We start from the raw sequence: 19,535 nt of genomic DNA, 5'->3' as shown, positions 1-19,535 counted from the left end.
AAAGAAAAACCTCAGCCCCAACCCAGAGCTCTCAAAACCAGTCATAGGAGGCCTCAGTTTGTTTTCCAGAATCTGTGTTATTCACTAGGTCAGCAATAATACCACATGTCAGTTATCAAAGTCCAGCTCCAGTTGAGCCAGCTCAGTCCAGTTCTTTGCAGCCACCTTCTCTTAAGAAAAAGGAGGGATCTATATGTATCCCTCTGGCCAGCTTCAGAGGTTCAGCCCAAGTCTCCTGTAAGCAGCTGTTTGGATGAAAACACGCAGTCTGTCACACACACACACTTGTGAGAATAAGTCATTTTCAGGATTGGTGCAGCTATGCTTTTATGCAAAAAACATAATGGCAGAGACGCAACAATGCCCACTTTCTACAAAAGGGCCCTCTGTAATGCCAGGCTTCTTGAGCTCCTTGGGGCTGCAGCACCTCCCAGCTATTCCAGAAGAGGGTCTTGGCTCTTGCATCACTAAAAGGACCCATAAGATGATTCTCCCTCTCTGTGCACATGGCAAGGTTTTACTTCCTGGACCCTTCCGATTGTATAAGACCATGTGACTGATTGTGGCCAATGAGCAGAGGGTAAGAGGATCAATTCCAGGTTGAGGTAGTGAATTGCTGGGTGAGACTCTCCCAGTTCTGCTTTCTCTGCCTCTGCTGCTGTGGAAGCCTGTGTTGAGATAAAGCTTCTGTCAGTCTGAGTCCCAACCCATGTTGTACATTTAGTAAGGAATTTGGGGTTTGGGGAGGGTTGGGTATCTCAGCATCCCCCAACCTTGCTAACTGATCCACTACACCATGCCACTTCCATTACCACCATGCAGCAGTCTCTATGGAAGGAATTGTAATCCAAACACAGTGCCCACATCACGGAAGTCCAGCTCTAAGACGATCATGGGAAATCTCTTTCCCTCTCCTACACCTAGCCTCAGAGACTATTGCCTTTTCCTTTTTACTTTAATTTTGACAATAATGGTAATAACTGCCATTTATTGATTGTTTACTATGAGACAGGCACAAGGCTAGGCTTTTTATATATAGTATCCCATATATACTCTTCTGGGCAACTTCAAGACTACACTCATCAACATCATCAATGACCTAATTCCTAGCTGGATGGATATTTGGTGGTCCTTCTTGATACCTCTGTGGCATGTCTCCCTGGTGACCGAAACTTTTTCTTTTCCTCTTCTTTGCCTTTCTATGTGATAGGTGCTGTGCCTGATGCTGGAGACAGAGCAGTGAATAAGACAGACACAACCTTGCCCTCCTGGAGCTTAAAGTCCAGTAGGGTAGACAGATGAGTAGGCAGCTGATTATAACTCAGTGTGATGTGAGCTAAAATGGTGCTAAGATCAAAAGGTCTAAGGAACCCTTGGAGGAAACCCATAATCCAGCCCAGTAGGGTCAAGGACCTGAAGAATCGGAAGCTGAAGCTGAGAAAAAAGAATGATCCAGGCAGAAGAGACAGCATTTTGCAATGGCTTGGAGATTGGAGGCTGACTCAAGGCAGTAGAGAAGTATAGCTTGGAGTTGAGCAGGTGAATGTGGAGAAATGAGGCTGGAGAGTTAAGCCAAAGAAGATGATGTGAGAACGCGAAAGGACCCAGTAAAAAGTGGAGTCAATAGAGAGAGAGAGTGAAATGTTGTGAGCAAGAGAAGTCAACAAGTTTAGATTTGCTGTTGACTGAGCCTCAGTTTCCTCATCTATAAAGTAGAGATTCTAATAGCACAATACAGCTGTCTGGAGAATTAAATGAGAAAATGCACCAGTGCCTGGCAAATAGATTATTATTCATTCAGTTAAGAGTCCCTTCCATGTGAAGCCTTGAACATAGCTCAGTGTTGTCTAATAATTACATTCTGTTGTAACTATTCATCTAATTATTTACTTATGCAACTACGTATTTCCAAAACTGAGAAATGACAGGATCGAGGGAAAAGACCGTGTCTTAATCCTGCCCGCGTTTCCTGTTCCCAGCACAAAGCCTAGCACGGTATTAGGCACTTGGCAAGTGCACACCCAGTGAAATAGCAGAAACTGCAAAAGAGCGAATCAGAGGACAAGACATATCACGTCTGACCGCAAGAGGGCGCACTACGTTCCTACCAGAGAGCAGTTGCTGCTGGGGAAAAGGGGCTCCCGGTCCTCCAGTACAAATCACCTTCCTTTCTCCAAGGAAGCCCAGTGCGGATAAGCTTGTTTTCTCAGATCAAGTGAGCTAGAGAATAATACGTGTTTTGAAAACTACACTCGTAGCACTGACGGTAGAGGCTCTCTCCAAACCTCCGTTTGTGGGTGGATCTTGTGGAGTGACTGGGCTGAGCGTCTATATGAGAGTGCATGGGCTTGCATCCTGAACCCGAAGTTTGCGAACATTCAGAATCACTGTCATCTGAATTGGGAAACCACTGAAGGAGAGCAGGTAGGGACCAGGACAGGTGACACAGGACCCTCTGGGAGCACAGGGATTCTCTGAAAGCTACCCGGACAATTTAAGGAAAGGCAAGTGATGGAGGCTCGGGGAGGGGCGAGGAAAGGAAGAAGTGGAAAAGGAGGAATAATAATAGCCTTCTGCAAGGGAGGGGTTAACCCGGGTGGAACCAAGGGGAGAGGGGCGGGAGGCGCAGTGAGCCGAGGGGGGCGGGGCTCTCCGCGAGGCCTCAAGAAAACAACAGGCCTCTCCGAGCCAACCCGGGTTAAGGGGGCGGGTCAGGGGGAAGCCACGTGCCGGAGCGGGAGGCTATAGGCTGTCGCCGAGCTGTTTGTGATCAGCCATTGGCGGCGTCAGGGAGCCGCCTCCAGCCGATTGGCCGGGTCTTGGAGGACGGCCAGGGCCGCGGTGAAACCGCTAGGCCGGGCGAGGCCGGACCGAGACGAACCTTGCGCGAGAGCCACCTGCGCGGGGACCCGATCACGAACTCGAACTTCGGTTCCGCCGCGATGCGCTGGATCCGCGCGCTGTTGAAGAATGCGTCCCTGGCAGGGGCGCCCAAGTACGTCGAGCACTTCAGCAAGTTCTCCCCGTCCCCGCTGTCTATAAAGCAGTTTCTGGACTTCGGTACGGAGTGGGCAGGGGGTGGCTAGCCGCCAGGTCCGCAGGGGCGTGGGTGGGGCGAATGTAGGGATCTCAGCCAAGAAGGGTGAACGCGGAGGAGGGCGACCCTGAGTGACAAAGAAGGGTTGCTTGGAGGGGAACAGGCAGGAAAGGGTTAACGGGTAGGCAGGGACCACCGGGCCTGAAATGTTTTTGGGTACCCCGGCTGTAGAGCCTCTACTGGACTATTAATGGGAAGTGAGGGGCAGGAAGGGAGTCCGAGGTGTCTTCCTGGGCTTTGTGAGGGGTCTTAGAGAGTAAGGGGCAGCGAAGTGGTGATATTAAGGGCGGGAAGGCAGTAGGGTGTACCCAGGCATAAAGGGTCCTGTTGACTCTAAAAGTGGGAGACAGAGGAAGTAGGGGGAATGCTGGTGGGAGTAGCAAGGTAGCCCTGGAGGTGCAGCCATCTGGAAGGAGACCTGGGCTGGGCCCGGAGGGGTCAGTGGGGAAGATGCCCACAGAAGAGAGGCTCTGACCAGGATACCTCCACTCACTGAAGGAGCCAGCCCCCAGCTGTCACAGTGGACAAGGACATCTGAATATCAAATTCCCTCAGTTCTGACTGCCTGTCCTCAACTGGGCAGGGGCCCAGGGCATCATGAGATGGAGTCAGGCAGCTTGTACCCACCCTTGGCTGTCCCTGGGTTGCTAGGCCAGGATCACCCACAATCAGCATCCTGGTGGTGGCTCTGGAGCAGGAGCAAGGCTGTACCAGTGTGGTGACTGAGACAGACACTGTGTGGGCCCTGTCTGTCCACATGGTGTTTCCATAGTGCCACCTGGGGATTAGGAGGGGGTGCCCAGGACTGGCTCAGGTTACAGCTGCGTCATTGATGGGAGGGGGTAAGGAGGGGGCAGCCAGGACACGGAGCACCTGTTTCCCTGGACTTGGCCGCCTGCCCTCTGCCCTGTTTGAGCTGCCCCCATATAGGAAAGCCTCCTGTGCCCACTCCCAGCCCCCAGCAGCTGATTAGTACAGATTGGATGGACACCAGTTACAGAAATGTCACAGCTTGGAGGGGCTCACAGTAGAGCTTGGTCCACTTGTAGTACAGTGGGGGAAACTGAGACCTTTAGAAGGATAGTGACGTGTCCTGGGTGACAGAGTTGGAAGCAGAACCTGGACTAGAACCTAGGTCTCCTGACTCTAGCCTGTGGCCTCATTCAATTCTTCACCCTCTTCATCTTGAAGCCAGGCCAAGGACCAAGGTATATGGATTACCATCCTTTGGCCCTGCCTGCCTCACAGGTGGGTGGGTATTAATGCAGGGCGGGCAGCTCCACAGTGGTCATCAAGATCAGCCTGAGTGAAGATGGGCTGGACCAGAGATGATGCTGAGAGCCTGCAGCTGCCGTGACCCAGGGAATAGCTCCCTTCAGCCAGGGCCCAGCCCTGGGAAGGCATGGATTTCCCAGGCTGCTCTGCCCACCTGCATCAACTCCCCCAGAGTGATTGTCTGCTAGGTGGGAAACAAAGAGGAGAAGTGAGGTAACTTAGGCCTGGGGGTGGCCCTGCCCCCTAGGATTGGAGGAAAGCAGGGTTCAGCTGGGAGTAAGGAGGGCATGTAACTCCCCAAAGGGTTAGCCTGGGTGACGGGGAGGTCAGGGCATTGCAATAGCTGCCTGCTCTGTGTCCCCGGGGATCACTTCTTCTCTGAACCCTCAGGAAATGAAGGATTTAATCAGCCTGACCCCTGTGATGTCCTCTGGTTTGATGGTTTGCAGCTCACCCCTTCTCTTCCCCACCAGGGTCCAGTAATGCCTGTGAGAAAACCTCATTCACCTTCCTCCGGCAAGAGCTGCCTGTGCGCCTGGCCAACATCATGAAAGAGATCAACCTGCTTCCTGACCGGGTGCTGAGCACACCCTCGGTGCATCTGGTACAGAGCTGGTGAGACCCCTGGCTAGGTCCCCACACCTTCCAATCCATCGTCAGATACTCTGGGCTCAAAGACGGAGTCTCTGTGCTCCCAGCAGCCCTGATGGAGGGAGGGAGAGGGGAGGCCCAGGACTTTGGGAGGCTGGGGAATTACTCAAAGTCAAGCAAAACACTAGGCCAGAGCAGGAACTATGACCAGGCTCTTAGCCTTGTGTCTGTGGAACAGCCCCATACTCACACCCTCCTTTCTCTGGAAATCCTAGATCCACATAGAAAATCTTCTTCGCAGCCAAAACCCCAAACCAGGCTAATGTCAGCATATTTGCCCCCAGCACTGGTCTTGAAAACCCAGCTCCTGAGGGGTAATCGTTACCTGAGACAACTTTGTGGGAAATAGAGAAAGAGGAAGAAGCAAGTCTTCAAATGTTATAATCCCAGCTACAAGTCAGATTGTTTTGGATGTTGGAAAAACACTCAGATAGACACAGGACCTATACCCAAAGGGTTTCTGAGGGCAAACGTCAAAAGTTTGTAGCACAAAGCAGTGGTACCAGAGGAAAATTCTTCGTAAAGCTCCCTTAAGAACTCTGTCCAGGGTTAAGTAACTGGATGACATTAGCCCGTGCGAGTCACATGAAAAACAAACACCTTTACTCTGTAACTGAGCATATTAGTGGGTAATCGTAGTTAGTCTTTAGTGGCTCCTGTGCGGAAATCTTTTCCTAGTTCTGGCTGTAGTGGGTGTGGTCTGGCTGTGGTTTCCTTTTGAATTCAGGAACACCACACCAACTTTGAGCCCAAGGTCAAACTAGGGGAGCCCGCGAACTCTGGGGGAGTATAAGAGGGCGAATTAAGTGCTACGTGGACAGTGGTAGGAGCAGTGAGCTGCTGAAGAGTTATTTAAATTAAGGGTAAAAGTATTATTTAAAAGTAAAATTGATTGGGGTTTTCCTCCTCCTTGAGGAAGTGTCACATGTTCAGTCCGACATTTGGAAAACAGTGAAGTAGATAGAAGTGAATGCCAACCACTACTCTCCACCCCATAACCAAACACTGTTATGGCTTCATAAAGTCTTGTTGGTGCCCTTCCAGCGTTTTTTCTATGCATGGATCTGTATATGCATGACATGCTAATTCACTGAGATATAGGAAAGTGTTTTGTGCACAAAGCCAGGCACACAGTCAGTGCACAGTGAACATTAGTTGAAGCAGAAAGTTGTGGGGAAGCTGGAATGGATTTGAAATGCGTAGCAGAAGCGATGTGTCACTGGGCCTGACAGGGTGCCTTGGTGAGCCTAGACCTAGGAAGAAGGGAAAGGTATTCCAGACCAAGGGAACTGCTTGTGCAAAGGTATGAAGGCAGGAAAGCACCCAGCTAGGGCATCGGAGAACTTACTTTGTGGATATAGTGCTATAAGTGAAAGCTGTGAGGGTAGGGTATGGGGACAGAGATGATTTTCATGTGGCCCAACCAGGTCACCCCTTGCTGAGCCCTGTCCCTCACAGGTGCAAGACCTCTGCTGCTAATCAGCATTTCCCACCATGGGGCAGTGTGGAAGTCGTGGGAAAGAGACAGAAGGTACCATCTGTTCTCCCTACCCCTCCTCCAGCTTTGTCTGGCTGATTGACATGGCTGCCTCTCCAGCTGGTCCCTAACTCCAGGACATGGCTTCTCAGGCTCCTCTGTGGACACTGTGTTCCTGGCAGAACCAGGGGAGGGTGGGGCAGGGAGCTGCTGAACTACCCATGATGTTCCCCAGCCCCCACAAAGTCCCTTTCTGGAAATGTTACACATGTGGGAGCTTGGCCTAACTTATTCCTCTCTTAGTAATGTCAACAGGCAGCAGGAGGGAGTGAAGTTAGACAAGAGAGAACACTTCCCAGTGGGAGATTGAGAGGAGAACAGGCGAAGAGATTGCTGGAGTGTCTGACTTACTGAAGAGATAGCCTGCTGAAATTGTTTTCAGAATGAGCATCGGCTGTAGCCAGAGAGACTGAGGTTGGAGGGAAGGAAGGACTTCCTGACAGGGACAAGGTGGCTGCCTTGAGAGAGTGCAGACCTCCTTCTCCAGGAGAATCCCCTGCCAGCTTGGGTGATGGAGGCAGTGGAGGTGGGCAGAGTTTGCATGCGAGAAGGGGGATGACCTACTAGGGAATCTGGCAAGAGGGCCGCTAGCCTCAGAGTCTCATGAATAAGGAACAAAACCTCCCCTGTGGAAAATGGGAAAGTCCCATACAAGTGCTAGTAGTAGTAGTTAATAGTCAATATTGGATAATAACTAATGGGGAGAGGCTCAGCTGGGGAGAGGTGCTTAGGCAGGAACCACACTGCAAGCAAGTGAATTTCTGGTTCCAAATAAACCTGCTAAGTTATTTCAACTGAACAAACCTGGTGTAGGGGACCGTGTTTTAGAGGTGACTGGAAGGTGGTGGAAAGCCCTGGGTGAGGCATCAGCATGTTTGACTTTGAGGCTTGGCTTTGCTGTCTGCTGGACACAATCCTTGGCAAATGACGTGGCCTCTCTGAGCCTTGCTTTCCTTATCCGTAAAATGGGGACCAAGGCTGTTTCCAAGGGCCAAATGCAACTGCTAGGTGTGAGCGTCAGGAAGTCTATGGACACATCATTTCTGGGCTGAAGCACCTCCAGGCCAAAGATGATGGGATTGTGGCAGAAATTCTCTTAGACGGTGTAGCAATAATAACGATGATGATGGCAAAAGCAAACATACCTGGAGGGCCTCCTGTGCATCAGAAACTGTCCTAAGTGTGTCCACGTATTAACTAGTTAACCTTCGCAACAGCCTTATGAAGCAGGTCTTGTTATTCTCCCTGTTTTATTGATGAGGAACCGAGGTTCAGCGAGATTAAGAACCTTATCTGAGATCACTCGGACAGCCAGTGGGAGCTGGAGGCTGCGTTCTTGAAGGGCCAGGCAGTGGCCTGGAGTTGGAGGTTACACATCACAAGTCAGTGGAAAAGTAGGACTCACATTACAGAATTTTGTTTGATGGCTAGTGTTGCTGGAGCATGAAAGGGGTAACCAGGAGGATTTGGTGGGGATGTGCTTCTAGAAATGGCTGGTTACAGGAGAGTTGCAGAGTAGAACCCAATGACAGCGACTCGAGTCAGTCCTGTTACTAATGAGTCCTTGCAGGGGTTGTAGGGAGAGGGTGGGAACCTTCCTTGTCTGTCAGCAAGGTGTACAGACCCTGCACCCCACCTAGGGAGCACCCCCACCCCATCCTGCAGTAATAGGTCCTTGCCCTTAAAAAGAATAACCACCGTCACCACACAGGCTCCCAGCATCCAGAGCCTGCTCTGCCAGGCACGGAGCTGGGGCTTTAGCCAAATCCTCCCATTGGCTGCCTTGGCCACTCCTTACATAACTAGAGTGGAGACTAGCAACGTGCATCATCTCTGAGTGCTGACTGCTGTGAACCCCATTTTACGGATGGGGACCTGAATGGCTCAGTGGCCTCTTTAGGCCACAACCAGCCATGGGACTCGAGTCTACCTGGCTCAGAGTGTCCACCTGCCACCCTTCTACAGAGTGGCTTCCAGATACAGGACATATCTGTCACCTCTCCCCTTCTCACACGGCCATCGCCTTGTCCACATTCTCACATTCTTGTCCCGGTCGCCGTGGATACTAGTGCATGGTGCACACACACTCACATATATTTCACGGGCACACAGATTTACACACACTCCCCCACTCAGCACTCCCTCCTGCTTTTATACAAGCCTCTGCACCCCTCCTCCTGCAATTCCAACAATCCTACACACGCGCCGCACACATACGCCCATGCTCCCTCCTCCTCCTCCTCCTCCTCCCCGGAATTCCACCCCTCCTGCCCCCCTGACCCAGGGCGTGGGACTGGCTGGAAAGCCTCAAAAGGCAGGGTTTACAGGTGGAGTGGGAGGAAGCTCTAGACTCACAACGGGAGTCTTGGGAGACCTTGTTCACTGCTGAGGTTGGCAGTCCAGGCCTCCCCTAGGCACTGTGTCCTCGGCAGTGTGAGGACCCACTGCCTGCTCTGCCTGCTGAGGCTGAGCGAACCGGAAGTGACTCATATGTCATTGCAGCACTGCTTTCGGGCCTCCTCAGTGGGCTATGCAGCCCAGTCAGCATGGCTCCAGCCCCAGAGTCTCTCCCCTTAGGACCAAGATCTGGCCCTTACCTTGGGTGTGCCAGGCCAGGACTGGGGCCCCCTGGGAAAATCCTTCTCATCCTCCACCTCCCCTTCCAAGAGTACACCCAGAACTACTCCCCTGCAGGAATGACCCCATGAGGGAGGGAGGCAAGGATCCTAAACCCTGTTTCACAGTCCAAGAGACTGAGGCCTGAGGCTGGCAGCTACCCCAGACTTGCACTGGTAGGCACTGCCCATTGCCAAGCCATCCTGGTGCCCTTCACTGCTACACTTCACTGGCCATGTGACCAGGCCCCATTTCTGTACTCTCGGGTTCATTAGGCAGGTGTGGAGGGGCAGTGCTAGCAGCTAGAGCAATTACCCTACCCTTAGGTGCTAGGACTCTGACCCCGCCCTGCTCCCTGCTCCTGGCCTAGCATCACCAACCTGGTCAGGGTCTCCTAGCTCCCACCACCCCCTCTCTGCCTGCCCTCTGGGTCTTGGGAAGGGGTTCCAGGGCCTACCACTCTCCAGCTCCCCTTTCTTTCTCTGTCTGTCCCCAGCATTGCACACACTTGCAGGTCCTTTCCCCAAATCCCTCTCCCTCCAAGAATCATGTGCTCACAAGCTTTATCCTGAGCATGATTTGGGAACCAGGGATAGGAGTCACACATGCCTGAGAGAGAGAATCCTCACTTTACAGAGTAACTTCCTCATCTGTAAAATGGGCCTAGCGGTAGCACCCACCTTACAGGGCAGTGGTGGAGGCTGAAGTAGGGGAGCAGCTAAGCATGGAGCAGAGCCCTGGTGCAAGGCCGGGGCCCAGTAAGTGCTGTCTGCCAGGACCATCGACATCAGCATCACTGTTAGGACCAGTGCAGATGGTGAACAGTTGGCCATGTGTAGACTTGACATCAGACACACCTGGGTTTGAATTCTAGCACAGCTGCTTATAGTGTGGCCTGGGGCATATCACCTGCCCTCTCTGAGCCGGTTTCCTTGTCTGCAAAAAGGGGGACATCCTGCAGGTCCTCGAAAACCATTGCTCCATTCTATGGCATTTCATTATAACATTGATGAGATGTGGTAGAAATTTAACTCTTGTTGATACCAAGTGGCCTGTGGTAAAATTGGTTTTGCTATACATGTTTTGCATCAAGGCACAGAACATATGACGATGTTAAGTGAGGACTTACTGTACTGTATGCTCATCAAGACTACTGGGAGATGAGCGACCCAGTGTAGGTTCTGAGAACAGGGGGTCACTAACGGACACGATGTAAGGTCAGCTGTTACTCTCCAGGGACATAAGTGAGGCTCTAGGGATGCCACTCTTATGCTGGGGCTTCAGGGATGGTGAGGGGTGCCGAGGGGAAGCTGATCTCGTCTGCTCTCTGGGCTTCCCCCATCAGTGACCGTGCTGCCAAGTGCAGGGAGCACCAGGACTGGGACAGCCCCATTCCTGACATCGATGGCTATCCGGAGCATGATGGATTAAAACATGGTGTGATTCACCAGTCGAGATGGAGGCATAGGTGGACACACTTCTCTTCCTTGCACAACAATAGAAAGATTACAACTAGATCTTGAAACAAATAACACCCAGAATCATCAGAAAATTGAGATATGTGGAAGTCTGACAACCAAGGATTTAAAGAAGGCACGTTCATCCAGATGGGTAGGAGGGACAGAGTCACGGAGACATGGTATGGCATGGAGGGGTGGTGGTGGTGTGACAGTTAATCCCACATTCATGGTGGATGACAATCAGGAGTGATCCCAGCTCCAGGCCAGACCGCACAGCCCAGGGTTCCAGCACCAGGAAGATAAATCCCCGTAACTTCTGGCTGTAAAAACCAGTGGAGGTTGGGGCAGTGGAAGAAACTGCTGAATTTTCAGGAGACTCAGCTTAAAGGGTCCACACAGACTTAGAACGTGTGAAAACCCACCCACTCTGGGATTCACCACAAGGGCAACAGCTGGAAAGGTGGCAGTCGCATACGGGAAGTGGGTGAAGTGACTAGAAACAGGGCGAGTACCAGGCAAACCTCCAGAAGCCAAACAGTGGCATTGTCCCCTTCTCCAAGTCCTCCTCCCACACAGAGCCACAAAGTGGTGAAGCAGGTTGCCTGGTCCTGGCGATTACCTAAGACTCTACTCCACACAATCTACAGGTGCCTTTCCTATAATAGGCCATCTACTAAGACAGAGTCAAATCAGCTCTACCTTATACACACAAACAAACACAGGAAGGCTGCCAAATTGTGGAGACAAAGAAATATGGCCCAGATGAAAGAACAGGACAAAACACCAGAAAAAGGACTAAACCAAATGGAGATAACCAACCTATCAGATGCAGAGTTCAAAACACCAGTGATCAGGATGCACAAAGAACTCACTGAGTATGGCAACAACATAAAGGAAGAAATGAAAGTTACAATGAGTGAAATAAAGAAAAAGCTACAGAGAACTAGCAGTGGAGGGGAGGAAGTCAGGATTCAAATCAATGATTTGAAACATAAGGAAGAAATAATCAACCAGACAGCAAGAAGAAAAAAGAATTCAAAAAAACAAGGATAGTATGAAGACCCTCTGGGACATCTCCAAATGTACCAACATCCAGATCATACAGGTACCAGAAGGAGAAGAAGAAAAGCAAGAAATTGGAAACTTAGTTGAAAAAATAATGAAAGAAAACTTCCCTAATTTGGTGAAGGAAATATACATACAAGTCCAGGAAGCACAGAGAGTCCCAAACAAGTTGGACCCAAAGAGGACCACACCAAGAGATATCATAATTAAAATGCCAAAGGTTAAAAATAAAGAGACTCTTAAAAGCAGCAAGAGAAAGCAGAGAGTTACCTACAAAGGAGTTCCCATAAGACTGTCAGCTGATTTCTCAACAGAAACTTTGCAGGCAAGAAGGGACTGGCAAGAAGTATTCCAAGTGATGAAAAGCAAGAATATACAATCTAGATTACTCTAACCTGCAAAGCTATCATTTAGAATGGAAGGGCAGATAAAGTGCTTCCCAGGCAAGGTAAAACTAAAGGAGTTCATCATCACCGAACCATTATTATATGAATGTTAAAGGGACTTATTTTAGTAAAAGAAGATCAAAACTATGAACCTTAAAATGGCAACAAATTCACAACTATCAACAACTGAATCTAAAAAAACAAACTAAGCAAACAAGCAGGACAGGAACAGAATCATAGGTATGGAGATTATTTGGGGGGTTATCAGCTGGAAGGGGAAGGGGACAAAAGGGGGAAAAGGTGCAGGGATCAAGAAACATAATTGGTAGATACAAAATAGACAGGGGAAGTTAAGAATAGTAAAGGAAATGGAGAAGCCAAAGAACTTATATGCACGACCCATGGACATGAACTAAGGGGGGAATTGCTGGAGGGGAGGGTGGTACTGGGTGGAGGGGGGGCAAAGGGGGAAAAATTGGGGTAACTGTAATAGCATAGTCAATAGAATATATTTAAAAAGTAAAACATGGTGTGATTCAGAGCCTGTGCCCAGTACATCCAGGAGTAGGGTGTCATGTGCTGTCTGGAGACTCAGAGGATGCACTCGACTATTGACAATGTTGGAAGCACCATTCATAACAAGAACCAACATTTAGAGAGTACTCACTATGTACTAGGCACTGTGCTGATGATAACATTTAATCCTCATCAAAAAGCAATGATAGCAGTAAGTATAAAACCCTCCCTTTTCCTGATGAGGAAATGCAGGCCCAGAGAGGTTCCATGACTTAGCCAGGGCCGCACAGCTCAAGTTGGAAAAGCCAGGACTGGGATCCAGCAGAGCCAGCTCCAAAACTGGCTCTCTCACCACTTTTTCCCCTGTCTTAAGCAAGAGAGGGTAGGGCCTTTTCTAGAGAGACTGGTAGGCCCCAGGGGCCTTCCTTTCTCAGGGCTGTGGGCAGCCACTCCTTCCTATTGTCTGGAACTGTTTCTGCCCGCAGGAGAGGCACAGCTCTCTGGCCTTCCCCAGTAGAACAAGCTGCAAGCTGGGCATGTTAGCGGGGAAACTGTGGGTGTTCTGGCTCGCGGGGGGTGGGGGGGGGCAGGGGACAGTGGCTCCAGGTTGGTACCACCTGCTGCCATGAGTAGGCCTGACTCCCTTGCAGAAGCTAGCCCCCTGCTGTCCCTGAGTCAGGGCTTCCCAGCACTCCCTTTGGTGACCCAGCTCTTTTCTGGACCCTGGGGAAACTGGCCTCTGGACCAGGCCTACTGATAGAGGGATTGAGGCGCACGGGGACAGGCCTGTTCCTGCTGGGTCCAGGCTCTCAGGCTTGTCAGAGCGGGCCTGCCCACCCCACCCCCAGGTTCTTCCTACCTACCATTTAATCCAGTGCTGGAGGCAGATTGCACAGCTCCTGGGGCCCAGCCTAAACCCAGCCAGTCTGGAGTCAGGGGTATGGGCTGTCCTCCTCCTCCCTGACCTCCGCTCTGGGGGAGCCCCGGGCTGGCCGCTCTGCCAGCTGTGCCCATGGCGTGCTTCAGCCTGTATGGGACAGAGAGTAAGATCTGTCTCCATGATGGGGCGCAGGGAGGTAGAGTGACTTGCCTTCGCCTTCTCTCACTGCCAGCCCTCCGCCAAGTGTCCCCTGTCCCGTCTGGACCTGTCTCCTGGTCCCTGAGACTGCGTGGATGGGGAGGGCTGCAAGGCCCTTCTAAGATGCCTGTTCCGGGATTCCAAAGCAAGGGCACTCTGAGGGGATGAACGCACTGGAGGTGTTCTTGCCGAACTCGCTGTGTTGTCAGGGAGACTCACATACTGAGGACACGGAGTGAGAGGACGTGTGATGCAGCGTGTCAGCCGGCGCAGCTGTGGGCGGTGCCCACAGGAGGGGCACAGCCAGAGTGAGGGCAGCTGAGTCAGGTGGGAAGGGGGGCCGCCCAGAGCTGAAGCGATGTCTCTCCCTGCCCCCAGGTATGTCCAGAGTCTCCTGGACATCATGGAGTTCCTGGACAAGGACCCAGAGGACCATCATACCCTGAACCAGTGAGTGAGGGCCCTGGTTGGGGGTGGGAGGGCTGGTGTAGCTGAGTCCCAGGGACAAGTGTCAGTACAATGAAAGAGATGACTCCTGTCCTCAGTGGGCCCTGAATCTGATGGGGGTCCAGGCCTTGCCCCTGGGGAGCCCCCACGCTGTCAGGCAGGCAGTGGGAGAGTCAGGGTGGGCTTCGGGAGGAATGGGGTGGGTGCTGTGTGATCATCATCGGCTTGGGGAGGGTTCAGTGGATGAAGACACTGTGCAGAGGAGGTCAGAAGTGGGGGAGAGTTTGAGGGGTGTCTCCAGGGCTGGGCCTGTGTAGGGGCCAACATCTCCCCTCCCCTGCAGGTTCACTGAGACCCTGGTCACCATCCGGAACCGCCACAATGACGTGGTGCCCACCATGGCGCAGGGCGTGCTTGAGTACAAGGATGCCTATGGCGACGACCCTGTGTCCAACCAGAACATCCAGTACTTCCTGGACCGCTTCTACCTCAGCCGCATCTCCATCCGCATGCTCATCAACCAGCACAGTGAGCAGGGCGGGCAGTCATGAAATTCACCGTTTTAACTGTTTACAGAATGCAAAATGATGCCACCTCATTGGAGGGGTCAGAGGAGAGAGGAGGAGGGGGGAGGGGTGCAGCTTTAGGGCCAGAGGCATTAGAAATAGAGGCAGAGAGTGGAGAGCCCTGGGGAAGAGGAGGTGTGGGGCAGGCTCCGCACCCCCCCAGCAGCACCTCCTTCCCGCCGCAGCCCTGATCTTTGACGGCAGCACCAACCCAGCCCACCCCAAGCACATTGGCAGCATTGACCCCAACTGCAACATCTCTGAGGTGGTGAAAGGTAAGCCGTCTCGGTAGTGCCTGATACCCAGAGGTGCCCCCTGAGCCCTCCAAGTTTCCCTGGCCAGAAGATGACCCATTCTTCAGTGGGTGGGGCCCTCGTCCCCATGGATTTAATGTTAGTGATACCTGGTGTTGGTGCCAGCCTGTTCCCTCAATGGCCTCTCTCTTCTCTTAGATGCCTATGACATGGCCAAGCTCCTGTGTGACAAGTATTACATGGCCTCACCTGACCTGGAGATCCAGGAGATCAGTGGTGAGTGAGCAAGGCTCTGTGCGTGTGCATGTGTGTGTGTGTGTCTCAGTCTGTCTGTGTCTAAGGGCTGGGGTCGTGGGAGAGCAAGGTGAGTTGGTGAGTTAGGAAATGAACTGTAATCTGGATAGGGGAGAAGCAGAGCTATTATTGTTTTATTAGTTATTTGGTAAATATCTACTAAGCAGTAAACTTAACAGGCAAGGTCCCTATTCTCGTGGAGCTTACATTCTCGTGCTGGGAAGTTGAGGAATGAGGCCTTTGACCAACACCAAGCAATAAACAAGGTATTTCCATATCATGAGAAGTGACAGGAAGGAAATACAATGGGATTACATGACAGTGATGGGGAAGTGTGGTGGGTTAGGTGGGCTATTAGTTTGGCTGCCTTCCCAGAATCCAAGTAACAGCAGCTTCATTATGAGAGAGGAATCCCTCTCTCCAGGTGGGAGAAGGGGAAGTGGATGTGAAAGGCAGGGCCCGGGAGTTGAGCACATCACTTCTCTAAGTCACCTGGCTAGCCCACCTGCAAGGCAGGCAGAATTTAGTCTCTAGCTGAGCAGCCATGTGCCAGGTAAAACTTTGGGGGAGGGGTATCTGTTTATGAAAGACAGAAAGGGTCCAAGAGGACAGTGATAGGGGTCCTACTTGGGATGGGATAGTCAAGGACCAGAAGGACCCGTGTGAAGGTGCTGGGGGATTGCAGGGGTGGTGGGCTGGAGAGAAAGGCTGAGGCGAGCGGAGCCGTGGGCCACGGACAGGAGCTAGGATTCTGAGCGGAGTAGGGGCCATTGGAGGGTTTGAACTTCTGGTGATGACAGGATCAGACAACTTACACTCAAGAAGTATTCAGAGGCTGGAGGAGGCAGGAGAGGCCACCAGAAGACCAGCTGGGAGGTCACTGCAGGCATCCAGGCAAGGGGAGGGGAAGGCATCAGAGGTGAACGGAAGGGGGTGGATTTGATGGATATCTTGGCGATAGAGGTGTCTGGGCCGGCTGATGAGCCAGGGGTCTCAGGAGAAAGGAGGTTCGGGGACCTGGAAGTTACCTCTACCCCCAGTCCCCACCTGCTCCTCAGTCATGTCCCACCTGTGTGCCAGAAACTTGTGTTTCATGTCCTGTACCTGGAAGTCACCCTGCCCATATCCTAATGTTCCCTTAAGGCCCAGTTCAAGTCCAGCTCCTCTCAAAAGCCTTCCCAGACCTCCCAGAGAAGACAGACACCCACCTGTCCCAGGTGTAGTTTTGTATTGTACTGTTTGAATTACTTGGGGGCCAGAACTGAAGGGCAGAGATAGGCCACTTTACTTTAGTATCCCCAGGGTCTAGCTGAAGCGGTGCAGATAGACTCTTAAGAAGCTACACCATCGTCTCTCGAGACGGATGGCTGCCGACCAGGGTCAAGCCCAGGGCTTGGCACACAGCTCTGGGTACCACATCTGATGTGAAAGTCAGCTGTGTGTTTCTCTGTCTAGACTTGAATTTTTAAGAGGGTAGGGCTGAATTTTATTTATCTTTATGTCCCCACTGCCCAGCACAGGGCTTGAGATTCCTTCATTCATTGATCCATTGCACATTTATTGAGCTCCTGCTTCCTACAAAGCTCTGTGCCAGACGCCAGGAAAAACCACTTTGTCTCTAACATGAAGACACTCCAGGCTGGAGTGATTCTTGTGAAGCAGGAGGCTGGGGTCAGAATCTCCTGGGAAGGACCCCAGCCCTCTCCCCGCAGGGTGAGAAAGCTCTCCAGGGGATTCTAGGGTCCAGATGAATGCTAGCAGGCTGGATACAGTATAGATGGATACCATTTGAAGGTATAAATGGTGACTAGATGGATAAGCAGTGGGTGAATGGAAGGATGGATATGTACTCTGTGAATGAATAGATAGATGGTGAGGACAGATGTTTGAACACATGCTTAGATTGAAGGGCCATTGGATGGCTGAATGGACACTGGATGGGTAGATAGATGAGTTAATGGATGTTGAATGGACACGGATGGATGGATGGCCAGACAGATGGATGGACAGATGGACATTGTATGATGGGTGGATAGCATATGGGTAGGTGGTTGAATGGACTGAATGAACGGATAAATGGATGGACGAATGCTGGGTGAATGGGTGAGCAGATGGACAGGGTGGCTGAGTGCTGGGTGCTGGGTGCCGAGTGAGTGAATGCTGACTCGTGGCCTCTTGACAATTTCCTGATCATTGGTCTTGACTTCCCTGGCAGGATCCAACTCCAAACAGCCAATTCACATGGTTTATGTTCCCTCTCACCTCTACCACATGCTTTTTGAACTCTTCAAGGTGAGGAGGCTGGGAATGCGGGGTTGTTCTTTGTAGGAGGGGAGCTTAGGGGGTGTTCTTTGTGGGAGGGCGGCTTCACTCACCTCCTACCTCTTTCCCCCACAGAATGCCATGCGAGCAACTGTGGAAAGCCACGAATCCAGCCTCGTTCTCCCACCTATCAAGGTCATGGTGGCCTTGGGCGAGGAAGACCTGTCCATCAAAGTATGTGACCCTTGACTTTCGGGGCCACAGAGCAGTACGGGGGGTGAGGGGGTTTCTCTTGAGCCAGGAAATGTACTTGGGAAGACCCTTCGGGTAAGGAAACCCAGGGGAAGACCAAGGGTGTTGAGGGGTGGGTAGGGTTATGCGGGAAGCGGGTCTGGAGAGCCCCTGATGTGTCTCACCTCCCCTAGATGAGTGACCGAGGCGGGGGTGTCCCCTTGAGGAAGATTGAACAACTCTTCAGCTACATGTACTCCACAGCACCCACCCCCCAGCCTGGCACCGGCGGAACCCCACTGGTGAGATGGCTTCATTCCAACTCCCCTCCTGCCTCCTTATCTCCCCCTTGTCTCCCTGGTCTCTCCATTCTCAGGAGGCTGTGTGATATCAGTCCCCTCCCCTGGGCTGGGGCTCCCTGCTGCTCCTCTCTCTGCCCAGCCTGCCCCTCCCTACCTATCTGTGGGTATCTGTCTGTGACCTTTCCTCATTTCTCCCACTCCCCTCTACCTCCCCATGAAGTTACTAATCTTCGTTCATTAACATCTCTCTGTCCATTCCCAGTGGAGGAGGGTCTGGGAAATTGAGACTCAGAGGAGCCCGTGACCTGCCCGGATGCCCTGACTACTAGACACCCTGGCTGTCAGGGCCTCACTCCTCTCCCTGCCCTGCTAACTCCCCCCACCCGCACTGTGCCTCTTCAGCTTTCCTCCCGCCCCCAGACTGACCTCCCTCATCCCACAGCTCCTGTCTTGCCTCAGAGCCTTCCCTTTTTTGTGTCCCCTCTGGCCCCAGTTCTGGGAATGCCCCTGCATGACCTCCGCTCAGCACTCCATTCAGCCTATCGGTCACTGCAGGGCCAGCCTCCTCCTCACACCCCTCTCCTGTCCTCTCGCAGGCTGGCTTCGGTTACGGGCTCCCCATTTCCCGCCTCTATGCCAAGTACTTCCAGGGGGACCTGCAGCTCTTCTCCATGGAGGGCTTTGGGACCGACGCTGTCATCTATCTCAAGGTGAGGGGCCCTGCCTGCGGAGCCCGCCCGGTCAGGCATCAGGCCGGATCAGCCTGCTGTTAGATTGCTTTTCCAAGCCCCAGTCCTTTCCCAGTTCCAGACCGAGACTCAGAGCAAAGCTATAGTTCCCTGACCCCCAGATACTCCCAAGTTGGAGGCAGTTTCAAGGAGTCCATGGTCCATGACTAAGACCCCTGTTCTGGGGACCCAGAAGGAAGTGGGGGGAACGTAGAGAATTTGTTACTCAGCTCCGGAAGAGAAGGAGGCCTTGAGATGGTGACCTTCAAGCCCACACAGCTCAGCCTCCTCACTCTCCCCGCCTGACCCTTTGAGTGAGCTGCCTCCTTGAATAGGCAGGAGCAAGACTCAGAGGGACAGACCCTTTTGAGGGTCTTCCTGGGCCAGGTTGGCTGTCACAGCCAATGTCTGGCAGGCACTTGGCTGACATACGTGCCACAGCGAGTGGTGACCACAGCCCACCATGGGGCCAGGGTGGTGTGCAAAGGAGGGGGCAAAGCACAGGGCAGTGGGAGGCTGATCCTGATCCTGATGCTCCCCAGGCCCTGTCCACGGACTCGGTGGAGCGCCTGCCCGTCTACAACAAGTCAGCCTGGCGCCACTACCAGACGATCCAGGAGGCCGGCGACTGGTGTGTACCCAGCACAGAGCCGAAGAACACGTCCACGTACCGTGTCAGTTAGGGGTCACTCCATGCTTCTACACCTGAGAGGATGGGACTGCTCACTGTCTCTGGGACCAGCCACCACAGCTACCCTCCCTGCCCCACC

At 52.4% G+C, this 19,535-nt stretch overlaps 1 protein-coding gene and 1 long non-coding RNA gene across 2 annotated transcripts; one reads left to right on the top strand and one right to left on the bottom strand.

The window, feature by feature from the left end:
* Positions 1 to 57: 57 nt before the first annotated feature.
* Positions 58 to 3,203, bottom strand: LOC149998264 (uncharacterized). Its single transcript, XR_016513945.1, has 2 exons — positions 2,882 to 3,203; positions 58 to 668 (listed from the first exon to the last, which is right to left on the bottom strand). It is a non-coding gene; the product is annotated as an uncharacterized LOC149998264 (long non-coding RNA).
* Positions 2,788 to 19,535, top strand: PDK2 (pyruvate dehydrogenase kinase 2). The gene is made up of 11 exons (XM_090290821.1): positions 2,788 to 3,060; positions 4,846 to 4,987; positions 14,060 to 14,131; positions 14,472 to 14,656; positions 14,880 to 14,969; positions 15,147 to 15,224; positions 17,458 to 17,534; positions 17,640 to 17,738; positions 17,930 to 18,037; positions 18,634 to 18,747; positions 19,308 to 19,535. The coding sequence occupies exons 1-11, from the start codon at positions 2,943 to 2,945 to the stop codon at positions 19,446 to 19,448; spliced, it is 1,224 nt and encodes a 407-aa protein (XP_090146947.1). The 5' UTR covers positions 2,788 to 2,942; the 3' UTR covers positions 19,449 to 19,535.

The sequence above is a fragment of the Furipterus horrens genome, unplaced genomic scaffold (genome assembly GCF_987537825.1).
Source record: "Furipterus horrens unplaced genomic scaffold, mFurHor1.1.pri manual_scaffold_11, whole genome shotgun sequence".
NCBI classification, from domain to species: domain Eukaryota; kingdom Metazoa; phylum Chordata; class Mammalia; order Chiroptera; family Furipteridae; genus Furipterus; species Furipterus horrens.
This window is presented reverse-complemented; position numbering and strand designations above follow the sequence as displayed.